We start from the raw sequence: 22,663 nt of genomic DNA on the forward strand, positions 1-22,663 counted from the left end.
AATCTATCAATATAAGTTGCAGTATTTTGTATACTTATTTTTCTTACTAGTTTGAGCCCCTTGGAAACATATATGTAAGTGTCTAGCGCAGTACTAGCACATAATGGGCATTCAGTGAATACTGAATGACTATCTGAATGAACAAACACACAAGCAAAAGACATGGTTTCTAAGAAAGGGGCAATAGATATTCAAGAAACTATAATCAAGTCATAAATAACAGAAATAATGAACTACTATAGAATCACAGAGCAGGAGAATAATTGACTTTTGGAAGGTGAATGGGAAGAGGAAAAGGAAAATAAGAGAATGCTTTTGGGAAGGTTTTCACAAAGGAGATTAAATTTCAGCTATGCTTGGAGGTTTAGGACTTTTCCTTGCAGATAAGGAAAAATTGGAATTGTTATTCCTGACTGAGGGAAAACCTCGAGCAAAGATAAGGAATTGGAAAGGCTCATGTCATCTTAAGGAACTGGTAAGTTGACTTTTTTGACTGGTAAGGAAGTTGCTTGAGAGAAAAGTGGCAAAGGGGCCAGTATAAGAGTAATATAATAATTTATATACTGGTAATAGAAATTAAAATAGCCTCTTCAGAAAGCAATGAAATAAAATGGAAAATTCAAATATCATGCAAGCCATAGAGAATCACATCTTACACATGTACAATAGGAGACATGTGTAAGGAAGTATCAATGTGAGGTGTTTTTAACAATTTATTTCTTATTTCTTTTTTGGAGATGGAGTCTCACTCTTGTCGCCCAGGCTGGAATGCAGTGGCACGATCTTGGCTCACTGCAACCTCTGCCTCCCAGGTTCAAGCAATTCTACTGCCTCAGCCTCCTCAGTAGCTGTGATTACAGGCGCCCACCACCACGCCTGGCTAGTTTTTGTACTTTTTTAGTAGAGACAGGGTTTCGCCATGGCTGGTCTCGAACTCCTGACCTCAGGTGATCCGCCCACCTCGGCCTCCCAAAGTGCTGGGATTACAGGCGTGAGCCACCACACCTGGCCAATTTATTTCTTATTTCTAATGTTCCCTACGGTAGCCTTTATATGTACAAAAGATTACTCAGTCTACTTTGATTTTAAAAATTCATATTTGAATGATATAAGATTTACAAAAAATGAACAGTTCATCTTAAGTTCTTACATTTAGATTATATATTTTGTTATTCTCTTTTTAAGTCTAGCAGATTTTAATACATGCTAAGTGAGTTTTTGCAATTTAATTAAATTTTCTTAAATATTTTAAATCTCATTTATAAATTTAATATATTGGACTTTTAAGTACTTCAATTTGCTTATGGACAAACAAGTCTCAGATACTTAAGGAATTCTTATTAATTTCATAAATTAAAAATTTTAAATGTGATGAATACTATATTTTCTTAAATATTCCAATGCTGTTTACAAATTAGTAAGATTTCAATCCATGATTGTAAGTCTAAATCAGTTACCAAAATTACACATTTATATAAGAAGCAAATGTTTCTGTTAGACATTCCAATATGGCAACTTCTCATATACATAATGAATATTTAAAATATTAAAAATATATACATTCCTTAATGCCGAAAATACTAAAGTTATCTGTTTGATTTGCTGCATCATTTTTGTACACAGTGTTTATTCTTCTCAGGGTAAGAAAGATTAACATTATAAGTAGTTTTGAAGATTATTTTCACAACTAGCCAAGATGCATCTTGACATAAGATTTTAGCCAGGGAATGAGGCCTGACATTGTGAACATTTAAGGGGATTTACCTAATTACCTTAGCTGCCAGCCTGAGCCCTGTTTTACTGTTGATTTGTCAATGCTCCAATGCATTTGTCTCCCAGTCCATGTCTCCTAAATTCTAGTTACACATTACCTAAGTCCTCCATCATCTCACGGAAGTCTGCAACTCTGCCCATGTTGCTGGATCACTTGATTGACTTCAATTCATTGATTTACTGTGTCATTAAATTCTAAATTATTACAGTTTTCCTATGCAGTAGGATTACAACTTTTGTAGATGTTTAAATGCCATCTGATTAGATTAGGTTCTATCCGTTTTTTTTTTTCTTTTTTTCTTTTAGAAAAGGTCTCACTCTTTTGCCTAGGCTGGAGTACAGTGGCCTGATCTTGGCTCACTGCAGCCTCAAACTCTTGGGATCAAGCAATTGTCCCACCTCAGCCTCCCAAGTAGCTGGGACGACAGGTGCATACCACAATGCCCAACTAATTTTTGTATATTTTGTAGAGATGGGGTTTTGCCGTGTTATCCAGACTCATCTCGAACTCCTGGACTCAAGTGACTTGCCCGCCTAAGCCTCCTCAAGTGCTGGGATTACAGGCATGAGCCACCAGGCCTAGCCCAGATTCTGTACATCTTTAGGGCTTTGTTCAACTCATGGGTAATGGTGTGAAAAACATGCTAATGAGAAAACAATGTTTATAGTAGCCTTGTTTGTATACTGACAAATTGAAAACAACCCAAATGATGATCAGTGGAAGACTGGATAGATAAAATATGACATTTTCACACGTGTAATTACAGTACAGAGATTTAAATGACCTATATCTTAATGTGTTAATATGACAAATTTTGAATACATTTAAAAAACAATGTTGAGTGATAAAAGCAAATTTCCACAAGGTAAGTACAATATGTTATAATATATGTAAGTATTATTTAAACACAAAAATAAAAACATATTTTTAGTAGACACATTTATAGTTGGTAAAAGTATAAAATATAGACTGGAATATAGAAGAAAAATACTTAATTTTTGTGTTTGGATTTGAATTGGTTACGCAATCTTTTAATTTGAACAGTATGCTCTACAAGCAGAAAGCTAAGCTTAGAGAATCTGAACATTTTTGGCAAACCTGTGTGTGTGTGTGTGTGTGTGTGTGTGTGTGTGTGTGTGTGTGTGTGATTTCAAGGCTGGTAAGAATAATTTTCTTAACAAATCAATTTCATATTGTTAGTAAATAAATATAATTTTTGGATACAAATATGTTTTTCATGTTTTTGGTCACTATATTTGAAAGGCTTAAGGTTATATTTTTTGGGAGATTAAACAACAACAAAAAACCATTAATTAGTTTTTTTGTTACTTACAGCCAAATGTTAATGATATACCTTTTCTTTCTTCGCTTATGGAGAATTATAGTCATAATAATAATTTGAAGTTCCAAAGTAATGTCAAAAACATTATTTCCTACCAAGATATCTTGTCAAGTAACATTATGACCTATAATTTTTCATTAATTTTGACCAAGAGTGAATCAAAGTTTTGGAAGCCTTATGATTTCATTCTATATGAAAGATGTGCACCAAATTTATGATAAAGGCTGCCCCTGGGACGTGAGGGAAAGGGAAGAACAGTATTAGGAGGTATACAAAAGAAACTATCTTTAATCAGTGCTTTTCAGGACTCTGGTTAGTATCACTTTTTCTAATTGCTACTTTTAATTTTTTTAACTTTTAATCTTTAAAATTTATTTTAATTTTTTGTACAGACAGGGACTTGTTAATGTTGCCCAGGCTGGTCATAAACCCCTGGCCTCAAGTAATCTTCATATCTTGGCCTTCCAAAGCACTGGTGTTACAGGTGTGAGCCACCATGCCTGGCCCTCTGGAGGTATTAAGTGACATGATTTCTGAAACTCTGGCCCCTTCCTGATGACAGCAAGGACCAGAATACTTTTGTGGTAGGATATGGCCAAAGGTTGGCTCCAGCCCTGTCCTACCAGCTTAGGGTTCCTGCTTAGGGGTAACACCAGCCTAACGTCTGGCATGAACAGGAGACTGGGATCCAAGGCTTCCAATTGTAACTTTATGATGTAGCTAACTGTTGGCAGGAGTTACCACTGCATTAACATTCATGACTGGGGAGGCACCAGCTCTTCTACTGGCATGATGAGGATTGCTGGTGGTCTATGTCTTGAGCTGTAGAGAATTATGGTTTAAGCCCTTGGGAGAAGTCAGTTTCAATGGAGAGTTACAGAAGCAACTCCTTTTCTGCAGGCAGCCTGTAGAGAATCACTCCTGGATACTATTTTTACTATTATGGTTCATTATACAAATGTTTACCATGTTTTTCTCTGTGTTCTTGCTGTTTACATTTTTCCAAATTGAAGGAAAAATAAAAAGATAACTGAAATATTCAAAAAAGAGTTTTAGAAACACGAATCTGTAGTATATGTAAGAAATTAATGCTGATAGACACTGAAGGCAGAAAAATAAACCATTGATTTATTATTCAACAAGTATTAATATTTACTGAGTATTTACTATGTGACAGGGTCTCAGGATACAACATTGAACAAATTTCAACAAGTATTAGTATTTACTGAATATTTACTATGTGACATGGTCTAAGGATACAACATTGAACAAATTTTTATAGTGACCTCTTACATTTGCCCAAGTGAGAAACTGAAGTAGAAAGAGATGAGTTTGAGAAACATATTAAGGTTAGAATTGATGGACCTGGCAACTGATTTGGTGTGCATGGCTTGAATGATGGGGAAGTGCCAAAGATAGCATAGTACAGGCTAAAAAATAGGAACTGACTTATGTCACATTATCTAAAGATTTCAATGATTTTCTCAAGATTACATTTACTATGCGATAGAGAAACTCTTCTGCTTCCAGCTCCTATCTTTTCACTATACTGTCTTGCTTAAAAACTCACCTCCCATCTTTGATTTTCATCCTCTTATATATGATCATTTTACCCATTTTAGTGCAAATATCAGTACCACTAAATGAAAAATAACAAAACCCACATGGAAATTGAGAAGTTCTACTCTCTAAGTCAAACATTAATAGATCAGGAAAGAATTTAAGATATCAGTAAGTTTAACAGGTATTTTATAAATAAGAAAGTTTAGGCTTAAGCATTAAGGTTAAATAGGAGCTGCCAAAATTTTCTTCTTACTGAATCTTTATAAAATCATTTATCGGAATTCATTAAAAGAGTCTTTCGGCCAGGCACGGTGGCTCACGCATGTAATCCCAGCACTTTGGGAGGCCAAGGTGGGCGAATCATGAGGTCAGGAGATCGAGACCATCCTGGCTAACACGGTGAAACCGTATCTCTACTAAAAATACAAAAAATTAGCTGGACGTGGTGGCACGTGCCTGTAGTCCCAGCCACTCAGGAGGGTGAGGCAGGAGAATTGCTTGAACCCAGGAGGCGGAGGTTACAGTGAGCCGAGATTGCGCCACTGCACTCCAGCCTGGCGACAGAGCAAGACTCTGTCTCAAAAAAAAAAGAGCCTTTCATGGAAACAGTAGGTTTATACTAGGAAATAACCATTACTGTTTAAATTTACCTTTGCTTGTTTCCCTTTTACAATCTTATTGGATATGTGTATCACTAACTTATAAATTTTAAATGGCATTTTAAAGACTACTTTATCTTTTAATTTGCATTTTATTGCATTGTAATTGTGTGACTTTTTTTTTTTCAGGGAGATATAATGGATACTTTGCTTGGATCCAAGTCAAACCAATCAGCATAATTCATCATTCCTAATATTTTTCTTGTAGTTGTTTTAAAAAAGGAATTAACATCCAATATTCTGTATTATATACTGTACACCAGATTTTGATTTCAGAAAACAATATTTGATGTATAACTTCCACTTAATTTAAATTTAATAAACTTTTATTTCAGAGATATTTGATTAGTTTACAATCTAAGAGTTATTCTTAAGAGTTTCAGTGGAATTTTCTTAATTTTTCTAAAGATATTCCTACTCTCTTGATCATATTCTAAGTACATATGAGTACCTGTACATTCTTATACAATGTCTAAATGGGTTAGAAAATTATTATACCTATAGAAGCGAAACTTGGAAATTATTAGAATCACTTAAACCAAAATCTTTATAAGACACAATTCTATTGATTTTAAAGCTTCTGCTTTCCAGGCTCTGTTTTCCAGGCTCTGTTTTCCAGAGTTTATAATTACGTGGTTTTTAGTAGATGAAAATAATGGATTCTTGTACCTAACATTTTATCCTCTTAGATCTAAGAGCCGAAGCTATAGAACTTTGTTAGACTATTTGGCAAGCAAAATATATGACAGTAAATATCAGAATTTTATGGTTTGACCAGCGCTTATCACATTCCCAATTCAGTGAGAAAAATTAATCTGGGACACAACAGGGTACTCTTCTCTGTTTGCCCAGAATCAGCTCTGGATTTTAAGCCCAGACTTCAGTGGACCCAGATAGAAAATATAAAGTCTCTGATCTATAGGCCACATCAGGATGTTATTTTATGAAGAGTTCTAGAGCAAGGTTGCGGAAATCGGGGTGGAGATGGGGAGCAGTGACTCCTCCAAATATTCATTGCTAACAGGCCATTCTATGCAGTTTGTTTTAACAAATCCTGGGTTAAACTGAGGCCACAGGACATTATGGGCTGTTCTATAAAGCATTCTAAGTGGAGAGGAGACGATAGGGCATATGAAATTCACTAAACTCTCTGGAAAAAAATATGTATATATTAAAAACCAAGACTGGAATCAGTGCAACAGTGGGAACTACCTTTTACAAGTATCCATTGCTTCATAATCTCCATTTGTTTGGAGCCATCCCTTAAACAAAAGCAAGGCAAATTTTACATGGATTTAGAGCCTAGGTCAGGTTATAAGGATTATAAATTTTCCACTGGTATGTCATTGTGATTATCTTTGTTTTTGTCTTTCTGAAAGATTGGACTTTCTATAACACCTTGTGTAAGAAAATAAAAAACTTGATCTAACTGAAAAAATGTGTTCCTTTTTATTATGTACTTTCGATCTTTACAAATTATTCACATATTTTCCCCATTGTTCTTCAAGACTGCGTATAAAATAAAGCTATTTTTTTTAGATCCTGGGAAACTGATCCTAAAGCACTGAACCTATTTTATTCTACCCTTCTCATCCCTGCTTCTGCAGCCTTAGGTGATTTTCCCATACTTAATAGGTTAGCATGAAATTTTTAGTCTAAGATCTTTCCTCCTGGGGACTTCAGAAGGAATTATTTTGCTTGCTTTATAGACTGGCTTTGAATCTTTACTAGTAAACTCTGTTTACCACACATTTTTAAGAATTGGGTAAGAATTCTGTCTTGCCATTAGCCATCTTATGTTATCCTTAAACACACACACACACACACAGACACACAGACACACGCACACCCTAGTGTGCTGGTTAGGGATCTAAGGAGAGAGTGGTGACTGTGCTAACTTTAGGCTAGGTATTCATTACTTCATTTGGTCATTTTCTACCAGGCGTCTTTCATATAGAACTTACATTATTGTTGTCTGATAGTAAATTGTTAGCTGCTCTTCCAGTTGAGGCAGAAAAGGAAGATTGTATTCACTACTATATAATTGTATATCATATTTAGTGTGTTCACTTGGTTCACCTCTATGTAGTTACATATAATTATAAGTGAGAAAATGGAACACTTAGTATTTGCCATTTTATCTCAGGAGGAGTCTCTTTAAAAGAAAATATTGAATTTTACTGTGAATAGATTTAGTTATTAACATACTAATTATGCACATGAAAGTTCTTTACCATTTGCCAAACACTTTCACATCCATTTTCCCAATATATCATCACAGCAATCCTATGAGACTAATGGGGCATGTAGTTGTAATATTATCATAATCTCTATTTTCCAGATAATATAATTAAGCCTTGAAGAGGTGATACAATATGCCATAGACCATACAACTTATAACTGGTCAGGCTTGAACTCAAGTCCAAAGCTCTGACCAGTTCTTATACACTTTCCATTTTGGCATAATAAATAGTTGATGCCTTATATAGTTTGCTGAGGCCTCATACACCAAAATGCAAGTGTGTATAATCTATAATTAAGATTTTATCCATAAATGATAATGCTTGTAGATTTTTTTTCCATGTTCTCCTGCTGAGAGGCCTTGCCACGTGTATCCTTTCTGTTGAGAACACCCTCCTCCCCACTCCTCACTCTCCTTCAAAACATTAACTCTTTACATGGCTTTCAGATCCCAGTTCCTATCTCATCTCCTCAGAAGAACCCTCTCTAAGCTCCCTCTCATAGGACCTACCACCCAATCAAATTAAATTTGGTTCCTTTGTTAACTGTTCCCAAGTCACCATGGATTTCCCTTATAGCATTATTTCAGAAATTATTGAGGGATAATATTAAGAGATATATTTTTAATCCTTATTTTTCTTCATTACCTTTCCCTTCTCAAGTTAGTAGCTCTATGTTTATAAGTTGAAGGAGACATATAAAACGACAGTAAATCAAATACATCCATTTTTTTTCTACAAAAGCATAGGACTTAGAAAAGGTATTTGAGACATAGACCAAGTATTTTAAACATAAAGAGAAATGTGAAGTTTCCTCAGGGATGTAAAGGGTAGGGGGATGAGAAAAAGAGGGAGGCCTGTGGATCCTTAGAGCAGAGAAGATCCATGCCCTACTTCTAAAAACCATTGTCCAGGAAGTAGTAAGACCTGTGAGGGACCACAGGAACTCTGAAAGCTATTCCTTATGCCATGAGTGATGTGCAACAGCAGCAGCAAAGAACCACTAGAACCGAAGAAGCCAGACAACTGAGGAGGCACCAACTCTTTGATGACAGAAGGGCCTTGGCACACCAGAGTAAGATGCTCTAGTTATGTCCAGGGAAGAGGAAGGAAACCAAGCCCAAGTTGGACTGACATTAACTTGTTTGGATGTTGTTTATTTCTGCCAGCTGAGTGGTATGGAAACTTGGAGTCAAAAATTGAACGGAATTCTAGCAAATATATTTCTTGGATAACTGAGTTTCTAAATGAAGATTCGTACCAGCTGTGCTAAATGTTTATTTGTATAATAATTTGCTTAGTGCCTGTCTCTCTCCTAGACTGTAAGTTCCTTGAGGGTAGGAACTATGTGTTTCACTCACTGCACTATATTTACAACACCTAGAGCAGTGGTTCACAGAGTAGTAATGCAACAAGTATTTATTGAATAAATGAATTATCAAATTAATGGGGAAATGATAGGTTCATGCTTGCCCTTTATCACAAGATGGCATAATATTTTTAATTAAATTTTCTAAAAATCCTAACAAAATATCTTGACCATCACAGAAGGAAAAGAAAACATTTTAACTGTGGAAAACATACAAAACATAAAATCAGCCTGGAAAGTTGGTTAACACAGTCATAGTTGTCTTTGGTTCTACAACAATATAAAATCAGTTTTTCCCTTCAAGACAAAAACTAACCTATGATCCCTTTCTTTTAAAGAGTGAGTATTGCTGCTACTTTGTAAGGCTGTGTTCCTGCCAGCCATTTGGGGAACAATTTATCTCTGATGTAAAAGCACTAGCAAAATGCCTGGTACATGGTAGGCCCTCAAAAATGGCAGCTCTCATTCTGATTATTCCAGAACCACATCCCCATGTCCTGGTCTGAGAACCTCTTTGCCCTTTGTGGTTGACTGGGTCTTTGCCAAGGCTCCACTCCTCCTGCAGACTATGTTGATGACCTCATTTGTTCCTTCACACAATATTTAGGCTTTTTTTTCTTGTTTGTTTAGGATTTTGTACAATGTCAAATCCACCCTCAAATCCATAGAACATTTACTAGGCTATTAGTCTTCATTTCTTTAGGTTGACATATCCATTTAGTGATAAAACTAAAAGGCTGACAGTTTACATTAAACGAATTCCTGGGTTAAATAGAAAGCATAATGTATCCCTTAACTTGGAACATATAAAACATTGTTATGAATCTTACAAAAAAGGAACACTGCATTTTCTAAATGGGTGAGACATTTATGCAACATCCAGAACAACTAATGAAAAATGTACTTTCACCATGTCTGTATTTTCCTCAAATAAGTCAACTATTAAAAGACATGGTGCCATTATACTAGGAGAACAGAGGATTCCAGGATGTTCTGGCGGTTTTAAATCAGAACTCACTGATAATAATTTTATTGAATTTTCCAATTATTTATTGTGTCTTTATTTCTAAAAGCCTAAAATGACAACAAAAACGTAAGAAAGCTGCTGCTCTGTTCATACAAAATAAAGCTTTAAATATAAATTATTGTTTTTAAGATAGATTTAAAAAAACATTTTTAGTTGCTCATTTTATTTTATTTTAGGTGTATTTGTTTTGGATTTTCTCCCAGCTTTATTTAAAGTATAATTAATTTACAAATAAAAATTGTATATATTCCAATTGTACATTGTGAAATGATTACCACAATTAAATTAACATCCATCATCACACTTAGTTACCTTTTTGTGCATGTATGTGTGTATGTGTGTGTGTGTGTGTGTGTGTGTGTGTGTGTGGTGAGAACACTTAAAATCTGATCTCTTTGTAAATTTCAAGTAAACAATACAGTATTAACTATAGTCATCATACTACATATTAGATCCCTAGAACCTATTCATCTCATAAGTGAAAGTTTTCACCCTTTGACCATCTCCCCATTTCCACCATCTTCCAGCCCCTTGCAACCACTGTTCTACCCTACACTTTTATAAATCTGACTTTTTAGAAAAGATTCCACATATGTGAGATCATACAGTATTTGTCTCTCTGTGTCTGACTTCTTTAACTTGGCACAATGTCCTCCAGATTTATCCATGTTGTCAGAAGTGGCAGAATACCCTCCTTTTCTTATGGCTGAATAATATTTATCTGTGTCTGTGTGTATCACATTTTCTTTATCCATTCATCCACCAGTGGACATTTAGGTTGATTCCATATCTTGGCTATTGTGAATAATGCGTTAATGAACATGGGAGTGCAGATATCTCTTCGACATACTGATTTTATTTCTTTTGGGTATATACCCATAAGTAGAATTGCTGGATTGCATAGTAGTTCTGTTTTTAAATTTTTGAGGACTCTCTATACTATTTTCCATATTAGCTGTACCAGTTTACATTTCTATCAACTGTGTGCAAGGGTTCCCTTTTATCTACATCCTTACCAACATTAATCTCTTCTCTTTTTGATAATAGCCATCCTAATAAGTGTGAGGTAATATTTTGGTATTGATTTGCATTTTCCTGATGATTAGTGATGTTCAACATTTCATATACCTGTTGGCTATTTTATGCTTTATTTGAAAAAAATGTCTATTCAGGTCCTTTGCCTATTTTTTATTCAGGTTATTATTATTATTGCTATTAAGTTGTATGTCAGCTGGTCATTTTAATCCTTACTGATAGGGCATTAAAAAAATCACTGTAATGAGTGGTAAAAAAGTTTAATCTATAAAATCATGCAAAAACTTTTCTAGATAATGTTATTTCAATATCCCTTCCACACATATTCTTCATAAGTTAACCAGATTTAAAAAGTCAAGGGAAAGGAGTTTCAGATGGGGAAAAAGAGAATATGGAACTTCAATATCTGTAAGGCATTTGATATAACTGGACCATTTAGAGTTCGAGGATATCTAAAACCTGAACAAGTAGAGAGAGGCCAAATCATGAAATGTCTTGCAGGCCATATTAGAGAAATTTGGAAATTTTCTTCAGGGAAACTGTTGGGGGGTATTAGATGGGTGATAATCATGAGTTTCAGAAAGATCATTCTGGCAGCAGTATGGAAAATGGATTGATGACAGGGCCAACTGAGAGGCCATTGCAGCAATGCCAATGAAACCTGAGGTCATGGTAGAGGGGATAGAGAGCAGTGGGTGGATCATAGAGAAATTTAGAAGGTAGAACCAAAGAGACTTGGTGATTTAGTGGATGTTTGTGTATGGAAAAGGTATAGTCAATGGAGTGTGAGAGAAAATGAGGAGTTGTGAATGACTTCCAGGAAAATCTGGACGAATCGTCGCATCTTAATGAAAACTCTGTCTAGAAGCATTAAAAATAAGTATTAACCAACGATGAGCAGCTACTGTGTCAGAAAATAACAAAAATAAATTAGTATTTGCTAATGAATTTATATATAGTGATATCATAATCATAATTATCATCAAATAATTATATGTGATATGCTTTATAATTTATCAGAGCTATAATTAACATTACCGCAATTGATCCTGTGATACTTTTCAATGTAACAAATCAGAAAACCAAATTACAGGTTAAATACATCCTCAAGGTCTCTTAGCTGGGAACTAGAGTAGCAATCCTAAAAGTTTAACATTCTAATACCAAGGTTCTATTTGGTGGCATTCCCACCATTATAATTACCATCAGTGATCAGTCTATTGAAAGTTTCCTTGTGCTAGAGACTCTGATCAGCACTCTTTGCATCATTTAATCCTTACAATTAGCCTAATAAAGTTTGTATTATTATATCTATTTTACAAATGAAGAAACTGAGATTCAGAGATTTTAAGTATGTCTTAAAATCTAAAGTATTAAGGTCACATAGATATTAGATGGAAGAACTGATATCTGATTTCCAAAATCCAATGCCACAAACAGTATATACAACTCATGCCAACCTACTCCAAACACCATCTGTTAAGTATACTGTCGTCATAGTTCCTTTATAAATGGTATATAAGTGAGTGATATATTTACTGAATTCATTGTTTGGTTGTTAATTTGGGTTTTGGTACACATTAACGGTAGGCCTTCATATAATCAATCATATTGAAAATGTGGTAATTAATTCCAGTTGTTAAGGCCAAATAACTTATTTTGCTTTGATCTAGAAACTTGAATCATTATAAACGTTCTCTCCATCTGTAACATGTAAATAACTGTAAGATAATTATAATAGTCAGGATAAGCCAGGTTATGTTGTTATAGCGAGCAATCTCCAAATCTCAGTGACTTCAAATGATAAAGGTTTCTTTTTTTTTATTATTATTATACTTTAAGTTTTAGAGTACATGTGCACATTGTGCAGGTTAGTTACATATGTATACATGTGCTATGCTGGTGCGCTGCACCCACCAACTCGTCATCTAGCATTAGGTATATCTCCCAATGCTATCCCTCCCCCCTCCCCCCACCCCACAACAGTCCCCAGAGTGTGATGTTCCCCTTCCTGTGTCCATGTGTTCTCATTGTTCAATTCCCACCTACGAGTGACAATATGCGGTGTTTGGTTTTTTGTTCTTGCGATAGTTTACTGAGAATGATGATTTCCAATTTCATCCATGTCCCTACAAAGGACATGAACTCATCATTTTTTATGGCTGAATAGTATTCCATGGTGTATATGTGCCACATTTTCTTAATCCAGTCTATCATTGTTGGACATTTGGGTTGGTTCCAAGTCTTTGCTATTGTGAATAATGCCGCAATAAACATGCGTGTGCATGTGTCTTTATAGCAGCATGATTTATAGTCCTTTAGGTATATACCTAGTAATGGGATGGCTGGGTCAAATGGTATTTCTAGTTCTAGATCCCTGAGGAATCGCCACACTGACTTCCACAATGGTTGAACTAGTTTACAGTCCCACCAACAGTGTAAAAGTGTTCCTATTTCTCCACATCCTCTCCAGCACCTGTTGTTTCCTGACTTTTTAATGATTGCCATTCTAACTGGTGTGAGATGGTATCTCATTGTGGTTTTGATTTGCATTTCTCTGATGGCCAGTGATGATGAGCATTTTTTCATGTGTCTTTTGGCTGCATAAATGTCTTCTTTTGAGAAGTGTCTGTTCATGTCCTTCACCCACTTTTGATGGGGTTGTTTGTTTTTTTCTTGTAAATTTGTTTGAGTTCTTTGTAGATTCTGGATATTAGCCCTGTGTCAGATGAGTAGGTTGCGAAAAATTTCTCCAATTTTGTAGGTTTCCTGTTCACTCTGATGGTAGTTTCTTTTGCTGTGCAGAAGCTCTTTAGTTCAATTAGATCCCATTTGTCAATTTTGGCTTTGGTTGCCATTGCTTTTGGTGTTTTAGACATGAAGTCCTTGCCCATGCCTATGTCCTGAATGGTAATGCCTAGGTTTTCTTCTAGGGTTTTTATGGTTTTAGGTCTAACATTTAAGTCTTTAATCCATCTTGAATTGATTTTTGTATAAGGTGTAAGGAAGGGATCCAGTTTCAGCTTTCTACATATGGCTAGCCAGTTTTCCCAGCACCATTTATTAAATAGGGAATCCTTTCCCCATTGCTTGTTTTTCTCAGGTTTGTCAAAGATGAGATAGTTGTAGATATGCGGCATTATTTCTGAGGGCTGGTTTCTTTTCCATTCATATTACATATTCATTACAGATCAGTGGGCAGTTATGCTCCATATTGTTCTGACTCAGTGATTAGGTTCCCACATCAGGAATGTTGTTGGTAACCACAGCCAGGGAGAGGGAGAACTGGAGGATCATACACCAATCCTTAAATTTCAGGCAGAAGTGACATATGTCACATCCACTCACATTTTATTTGCCAAAATATGCCACATGGTCTTGCCCAATTTTAAAGAGCAGAGAAATACAACCCTACCATGTGTCAGGACAGAGGAGAACTAGAGATACGTCTACTCTAGAAATTCACAGCAATCCCAGATGTTAATCAATTTCACAATGGTGTTATTTCCAACATCAAATAAGTTGTGAAAACATTGAATTAAACAAAGTTAAAGAAATTTCATAACTATAAGTCTTCTCTGGGCTCTACTATATTAATAGGCATTATTAATCTCAAAGAAAGAGACTACTATCATGGAATCCTTTTTAAAAAATATTCAAAGACCATCTGCAAAGACTCATGTTCTGAAGAAAACACTTCAAGAAACAGTACCATAAGACCTTTCTTTATTAGAACTTGTTTGTGGAAGGATGAAAGGAAAGAAGAAGGCAAGGAAAGGATGAAGGAAGGGAGGAAAGAAAAAGACGATAGCAGTGCAAATTTATGGATGGTTTTGAGATTAAGAGTTATACAGAAAAGTCATCCATAGTAGCTAGTCCCAACCAAAAATAATATTTTCTAATCCCTTGTTCATGACATTGTTAATTTATTATTTATTGAATTATATATTAATTATGCTAGGTGCTGTACTTGTGTTAACTCATTCTGCTTCACAATAACATTATAAAGCACAGATTATTATCTCCTCATAAATGGAGAAATTAAAACTCAGAGCGGAAAATTACATATTGTGTCTCCTATGTTGAAATCCTAACCCCCAAGGTGATGAAATTAGGAGATGGGGTCTTTGGGAGGTGAATAGGTCATGAAGGCAGGACCCTCATGAATGGGATTGATGACCTTAGAGACCCCAGAGAGCCAGCTTGCCCCATCTTCTGTGAAAAGACACAGAGAGAAGTCCTAGAATCCAGACCATGCTGTCACCTTCATCTTGGACTTCCCAGGCTCCAGAACCGTGAGAAATAAATTTCTGTTGTTATAAGCTACCCAGTCTCTGGTATTTTGTTAGAGCTACCTGAAGGAAACCTGAAATAAGACACATAATAATTGCCACATAGATAGTAAACTGAGTTACAGACCAGAATGAGGAAGAAAAATCACGTCCATCTCCAAATGAAAGGGATTAAGTGCTCCTGTGAGAGGTGCAAAAAAGAAACTGTTTGCTCAAAAGATGGAAAGATTCCTTTTCAGTTGGTTAGCCTTTCATGGACCTTGAGGTATGTGAAAAGAGTGATGTTTGGGTACCTGAGTGGAAAGCATTAAATGTGATATTGTTTGGATTGTCTTCTGGAGGTAATGGTGAGCCACTGAAGGTTTGTGAGGTGGGAGTAACCTAATCAGACAATTATAGCAAGACTGATAATTTCAAGTGCAGAGAAGACTTTTAACAATTAAATCCAACCCTCTCAATATACAAATGGGGAAAATAAGCCCCAAAATTTCAGGCTTCACATCTAGGGCTTTTATTATTGTCATGAGCTTTTTCATCTGGGTAGCAACTTGGCTGTCTAACTTGCCTCCATTAGGTCACAGAATGAGCTCAAGTATTGCCAGCCTTCCATCCCAAACTAAATGAGCCCTAATGAGGTATTAAGAGCTGGTAGAAGAGGGGACTACTTTGCACCTAGGGGCATCAAGTGTTGTGATAGCAGGATCATGCCAGAGTCCATCTGACATCCAAGGTAGGGATCGTCCCTTGGCTGAATATCCCTGGGGTTGTGCAGAAGCCCAATCCATAGCCACTGATGATAGATCTACTGCAGTGCTATGTTAAAACTGGCATTGTCAAGATACGCAGTATAAATCTCCAAAGAAGGGAAGACGTTTGGTAATACATGGCTCAATAGCTGTTATGTTGTGGGTGTGCTAAGCGTGGTAATACAGACGTCCCTCTGGAGTTGATGAAAGATGCTGATTTTGACCCATCCAAAGATGGAGTAGCTTTGTCTGATGACAGAACCATTTCTGCTTCTTTGGTCCCTTTCTTAGCAAATGACCGCCCTACCTCCCAGTTGAGCAAGCCAGAAATCGAGGTATCATATTTGACATCTTTCTCTCCATTGCCCCTGATACCCAGTCAGTACTAAGCCCTTCTATATTTTGAATACACATGTGTCCTATCTCTCTGTCATGGCCTTAGTTTAGGCCACCATCATATCTAAATTATTGAAACAGCCTTTTTCTGTTTTTCCTTTCTCAAGTCTTGCCTTTCTTAATCCATTCTTCACACTACAGCCAAAGAAATGGAGAAAGCAAGACTCTTGGAAATAATTTTTATTTTTTACAGCAAAGAATGCTTTCAATTAGAGAACAGATTATTTTGTTTTATTTTCCAGCTTCCCTACAGAAGAACAGTGATTTCACAAGAAGTACAAATGATATGATCATGGCCACAGACTTAGCAATTTTTTTCCAACCAGAAATCACAGACAAGGATTTCACAGAATCAACTGAACCATTATTTGTTCAACTTGCTAAAACCTGAGTCAACAGTTCTTTAAGATCTCAAACTCTGGGATTCTCAGTTTAGGTAAGACCTTTGCAAGAGCTAGTGCTTTCAGAGGTTTTGACAAAAGAGAAATTTCATTATTTAGCTATTTGGGATATGGACTCAGCTTTCTATTATCATAAATATGTGTGTTGAGAAAAGTGTACCTAGGTCATAGGTGAAGGATAACAAGATCCTAGTCAGATAAAATCTTCTGAATTCTGAAGTTATCTTTTCTAGTCTTCTATTCTGATGGTGAGAGGAGAAGCAGCTAATAATTAGTAGCTGGTTTTTTTGTTTTTGTTTGTTTGTTTGTTTTTGTTTTGAGACGGAGTCTCGCTCTGTTGCCCAGGTTGGAGTGCAGTGGCATGATCTCAGCTCACTGCAAGCTCCACCTCCCGGGTTCATGCCATTCTCCTGCCTCAGCCTCCTGAGTGTCTGGGACTACGGGTGCCCACCACCACGCCTGGCTAATGTTTTGTATTTTTAGTAGAGACAGGGTTTCACCGTGTTAGCCAGGATGGTCTCGATCTCCTGACCTCGTGATCCACCTGCCTCGGCCTCCCAAAGTGCTGGGATTACAGGCGTGAGCCACTGCGCTTGGCCTATTAGCTGTTTATTGTACCAAGTGGGACACATGTTATCACATTAGATCTATGAGGTGGTTACAATCATCAACACTATTTTACAAAGAAGGATGCCTTAAAAACTTGCTTAAGAGTCTAGATCAGGTAAGTAAGAGCCAGGCAACAGCAACAGCCAGGATTCAAACTCAGGACATAAGAAATTGCCTACTTAAGTGTGATATCCCATTGTTCTGACATTCATGTTGCTTTCAATATTCAAAAAAACCCCTGGGAGATGGGTCTTCCCATTCTAGAGATATGGTTATTGAGGTTCAAAAAGTTTTTTTGTTTATTTGTTTGTTTTTTAGAGACAGGGTTTCACTGTCACCCAGGCTGGAGTACAGTGGCACTGTCATGGCTCATTGTAACCTTGAACTCCTGGGCTCAAGTATGCCATTGTGCCTGAGTAATTTTTAAATTTTTTGTAGAGATGGAGGTCTCACTATGTTGCCCAGGCTGGTCTTGAACTCCTTGCCTCAAGTGATCCACCTGTGTTGGCCTCCCAAAGTGCTGGGGTTACAGGTGTTAGCCACCAGGCTTTGCCTCAACTCAAAAAGTTTAAAACTTGCCTTATGTCACTCAGTAAGTAGCAAGGCTGAGATTGAAACTCATTCTTGGCAACTTTCAAAGTCCATGAGTTTTCCATAATGCCTTCCAAGAGGGCATCTGTTTTTATCATCTCACAGATGCGTTGATGGTATTAAGGAGAGACTGAATAGCTGGCAATACTCATAAAACCACATTTTCAAAACTTTACTGTGTAACCCTATGTGCTTAGCAAATATTGTAAAAATGAGGTTCTGACCAATGAAATGTCAGGAAAGTTAGTATAAATTGGTCAAGAGAGTGACAGTCACTCCAGAATTTGATTTGACCATATTTACCATATCAGATTCTCATTCAGTCCTCAGCAAAATGAAGGGCTCCATTTTCACTCTGTTTTTATTCTCTGTCCTATTGGCCATCTCAGAAGTGCGGAGCAAGGAGTCTGTGAGACTCTGTGGGCTAGAATACATACGGACAGTCATCTACATCTGTGCTAGCTCCAGGTGGAGAAGGCATCTGGAGGGGATCCCTCAAGCTCAGCAAGGTAACAGTAACTCATGTGTCTCCTCTATTTTCCTTTCACATGTCTCTTTTATTTTTTCATACTGTGTTTTAAACCATTATTTTATTAAGTGTTTCTCTAAGTACTGTTGAGGCATTTTTTATGTCAATTTAAGGGATTATCAAAATATACTGAATTTGGCTTGGGAAAGTGATGAGCATGCTACCTTTCAAAAAATAACTACCTCATTTTTTAGTCCCCTGCTTGAAATCATTTAATTGCATGACTACTTCAATGGGCTCAGCATCTGTGGAAGGTACTTTGGAGGCTACGGCGAAGCATGTGATTTCAAGGAGCATGTTGAAGTAGCAAGACTTTCACTCATGAATAGTTGTACAATATAATAAGTTAGAATTCAGGCAGTTGTTAAATATGGATGCAAGGAAAGAAGCTGACCTTAATTGAGCACTTTTAAGTGCTGGGAAGTTACATGTGCAACATTTCATTCAGCTTTCTGATAAGGATCCTGGGAAGCAAGCAAAATTACCACCATTTATCATTTTACCAAGAAGAAAATTCTTCTCCCAGCTGGTGAAAATGTGGTTAGGTAGCAAACTGGGTCTATCTGGCTTCAAGAGCCAAGGTCTTTACTAATTCCATACTGAGTCTCAGGTGGGAAAGAGAAGGTGGTGGACTTTTGTAATAGGTGACAGCATCATGGAGGTGGTTGTTACTGACAGAGGCCCTGAAGGATTTGGGGATTATGAAAGGTAGTGGGGAAGCAGGGTGGGAATTCTAGTAGTAGGAATTGTCTGATCAGGATTTTGAAGGAAGAAATGAACCAAATGTCTTTCAGAAACGGTGAAGCGACTGGCTTCACTATATTTCTTTATTATTCAATTCAACTAACTTAAAAATTTGACTGAAATTCTTTCTGTTAATTCCATATTAAAGTATGAGGCAGAATTTATTTAAAATCCTATTTTTAGATTATTTATTTATTTATTTATTTATTTGATTAGAGACAGGGTCTTGCTCTCTCACCCAGGCTGGCACAATCATAGCTCACTGAAGCCTCAAACCCCTGCACTCAAGTGATCCTCCCACCTCAGCCTCCTGAGTAGGTAGGACTACAGGTGTGTGCCACCACATCTGGCTAATTTTTAAATATTTTGTAGAGGTGGGGTCTTGCAATGTTGCCCAGGCTGGTCTCAAACTCCTGGCTTCAAGCAATCTTCTGTCTTGGCCTCCCAAAGCACTGGGATTCCAGGCATAAGCCACTGGGCATGGCTGAAAATCCTATTTTAAAAATTATTTTTTTAATTGGTAAAAATTATATACATTTATTGTGTACAACATATTGTTTTGAAATACGTATACATACAATATACATGTGGAATAGCTAAATCAAGCTAATTAACATATGCATTACCTCACATACTTATGTTTTTGTGATGAGGACACTTGAAATCTACTCTTAGCAATTTCAGGAATACAATGCATTTTTATTAACTATAGTCACCATGTTGTACAATAGACTTCTTGAAATTATTCCTTCTAATGGAAATTCTGTACTCTTGACCATCTCTTCCCCAACCATCCCCCTCACCCTCACCCTCTGATAACCATCGCTCTCCGCTATACATTTTTGAGTTTGACGTTTTTAGATTCCACATATAAGTGAGACCATGTGGTGTTTGTCTTTCTGTGCCTTGCTTAAGAGTGTATTTTAATAATTGGTTGTATTTGCTATGTTTTATACTAAAAAGTTAAAAAGGAAAAATGTGATTACATAATAAATGTTGCGACCATATGTATGATTGTTAAGGTTTCAATTTAATTTAAAATGATGTTGGTAATAAAAACCTTTTAGAAAATGACCTAAACTGTTCATCTTTGGGTGGGCTAATGTGTTGAAAAAGCATGTATTTTCCATTTTCAGTACCACTTTAATATTGAAGTTCATATGACTAGATGCTAACAAAAATTATATGGGTTTTTAATCTTAAGAGAGTAAGCGTAATTTACCAGGATTTACAACAATCTCTGTAATAGCAAACCAAAATGCACTATAAAAGTACATTTGGAATAACTCTGAAACACATAGAGGAGTGGAATGGATATCTATAAGGCTAGCTCTGTTGGACATCACTGAAATCATACTACTTATTATTCAATCTTTCTCAGATTTTCAGTGTTTTCCCACACATTATTTATCTGATCAATTACTGGTTTACCAACCAGCATCTGTTCGCCTAATTTTTCATGGTGCCTGCTAGTGTGCTAAGGCATTGGTAAGTCAATTTGAACTAAATTAAAGTGAGAGAAGCTTATATGTGAACTTTGGAAACAACACTTAGGCAAAAACTGTGAATTTCACTTTTTATTTTCAGATATAGAGGTTTAAATCTCCATTTCCTTCTTTACTGATCGAGATTGCAGGGCATACACAGGGTTGTTTTTTTGTTTATGTGTTTTTTGTTGATAGCACATAACTAATATTGGAAGCTGCTGGTCATCCAGCAGAGGTAGCGAGTAAAAGAAGTCAAGTCCCGACTAGCTGAGCAACACTGTCACTCCTCATCTTTGCACTCAAGTTTCTGCCTCTGTAAAATGAGAAGAGTGGAGATGACTGTGCTCTCCCCAAAATGTCTAATCTCTCTGAAACCAGGCCAACATTTAAAAAAATTATGTGTATGATTCTATTTCATTTTAGGGATCCAGTTCATTTCCCCAAGAGTGGAATGTGGTTGCTGCCTTCTTTAAAGGAGCTGTCTAAGGATGTATTATTTTTTTCTCTTCCATACAGCTGAGACAGGAAACTCCTTCCAGCTCCCACATAAACGTGAGTTTTCTGAGGAAAATCCAGCGCAAAACCTTCCGAAGGTGGATGCCTCAGGGGAAGACCGTCTTTGGGGTGGACAGATGCCCACCGAAGAGCTTTGGAAGTCAAAGAAGCATTCAGTGATGTCAAGACAAGATTTACAAACTTTGTGTTGCACTGATGGCTGTTCCATGACTGATTTGAGTGCTCTTTGCTAAGACAAGAGCAAATACCCAATGGGTGGCAGAGCTTTATCACATGTTTAATTACAGTGTTTTACTGCCTGGTAGAACACTAATATTGTGTTATTAAAATGATGGCTTTTGGGTAGGCAAAACTTCTTTTCTAAAAGGTATAGCTGAGTGGTTGAAACCACAGTGATCTCTATTTTCTCCCTTTGCCAAGGTTAATGAACTGTTCTTTTCAAATTCTACTAATGCTTTGAAATTTCAAATGCTGCGCAAAATTGCAATAAAAATGCTATAAACCAAGCTCACTGTGCTGTTTTCTTTTTAAAAAATTGTAAACAACTTTTAAACAGTAAACCGAAAATGCTGGTGATGGGAAAATCTAAAAATATACATAAAAAATAAACATCAGCTATTATCTCATCATCCAGAAATAACTATTCTTTCTTAATGTTTGGGTTACTGTGTATTGTTACTGAAAACTTAAACATTGATTCATAGTGTAAGCCAAAAAATATCTGAGACAGTTCTCAATCAATTTAGAAGTTTATGTTCCTAAGGTTAGGGATGTGAACCCAGGAGACAGGTCTGTGTCTTTCTCCAAAGATGAGTTTGAGGGCTTCAATATTTAAAGGAGAAAGAGTGGATATTGGGGAAAGAGGAATAACTTTTTTTTTTGAGATGGAGTCTCGCTCTGTCGCCAGTCTGGAGTGCAGTGGTGCAATCTTGGCTCACTGCAACCTCCGCCTCCCAGGTTCAAGTGATTCTCCTGCCCCAGCCTCTCGAGTAGTTGGGACCACCACCACACCCAGCTAATTTTTTCATTTTTAGTAGAGACAGGGTTTCACCATGTTGGCCAGGATGGTCTAGATCTCTTGACTTTGTGATCCAACTGCCTCTGCCTCCAAAAGTGCTGGGATTACAGGTGTGAGTAACCGCAACCGGCCGAGGAATACTTTTTAAGAGGTGTGGGTAGGTGAGAAGCAAAGGGTTGCATTCTTTTGAGCCTTTGATCAACCATTCACATGTGATAGCGGAGTAGAGAAATAGTCCCTTGTGCATTAATCTAGCTCAGTGAATCTGCATTTTTACATAAGATAAACATAGGAGAGAGGAAGCAATCAGACATGCATTTGTCTC

At 36.6% G+C, this 22,663-nt stretch overlaps 2 protein-coding genes across 2 annotated transcripts in view; both read left to right on the forward strand.

The window, feature by feature from the left end:
• DNAI4 (dynein axonemal intermediate chain 4) overlaps positions 1–6,776 on the forward strand; it is a 112,688-nt gene extending 105,912 nt beyond the window's left edge. Inside the window, 1 exon segment of the mRNA XM_003806952.6 lies at positions 5,468–6,776. Coding sequence (XP_003807000.3) covers positions 5,468–5,518 — 51 coding nt within the window. The 3' untranslated portion in view covers positions 5,519–6,776.
• Positions 6,777–18,378: 11,602 nt separating this feature from the next.
• Positions 18,379–21,826, forward strand: INSL5 (insulin like 5). Its single transcript, XM_003806948.4, has 2 exons — positions 18,379–18,553; positions 21,321–21,826. The coding sequence occupies exons 1-2, from the start codon at positions 18,379–18,381 to the stop codon at positions 21,551–21,553; spliced, it is 408 nt and encodes a 135-aa protein (XP_003806996.1). The 3' UTR covers positions 21,554–21,826.
• Positions 21,827–22,663: the final 837 nt, after the last annotated feature.

The sequence above is a fragment of the Pan paniscus genome, chromosome 1 (assembly GCF_029289425.2).
Source record: "Pan paniscus chromosome 1, NHGRI_mPanPan1-v2.0_pri, whole genome shotgun sequence".
NCBI lineage: Eukaryota > Metazoa > Chordata > Mammalia > Primates > Hominidae > Pan > Pan paniscus.

What these genes read in the sequence shown, in the direction of transcription:
- INSL5 (XM_003806948.4), top strand. Translation starts at nt 18,379, where the DNA reads ATGAAGGGCTCCATTTTCACTCTGTTTTTATTCTCTGTCCTATTGGCC. An exon ending in GATCCCTCAAGCTCAGCAAG is followed by an intron (nt 18,554 to 21,320) that starts GTAACAGTAACT and finishes TCTTCCATACAG; the next exon opens with CTGAGACAGGAAACTCCTTC.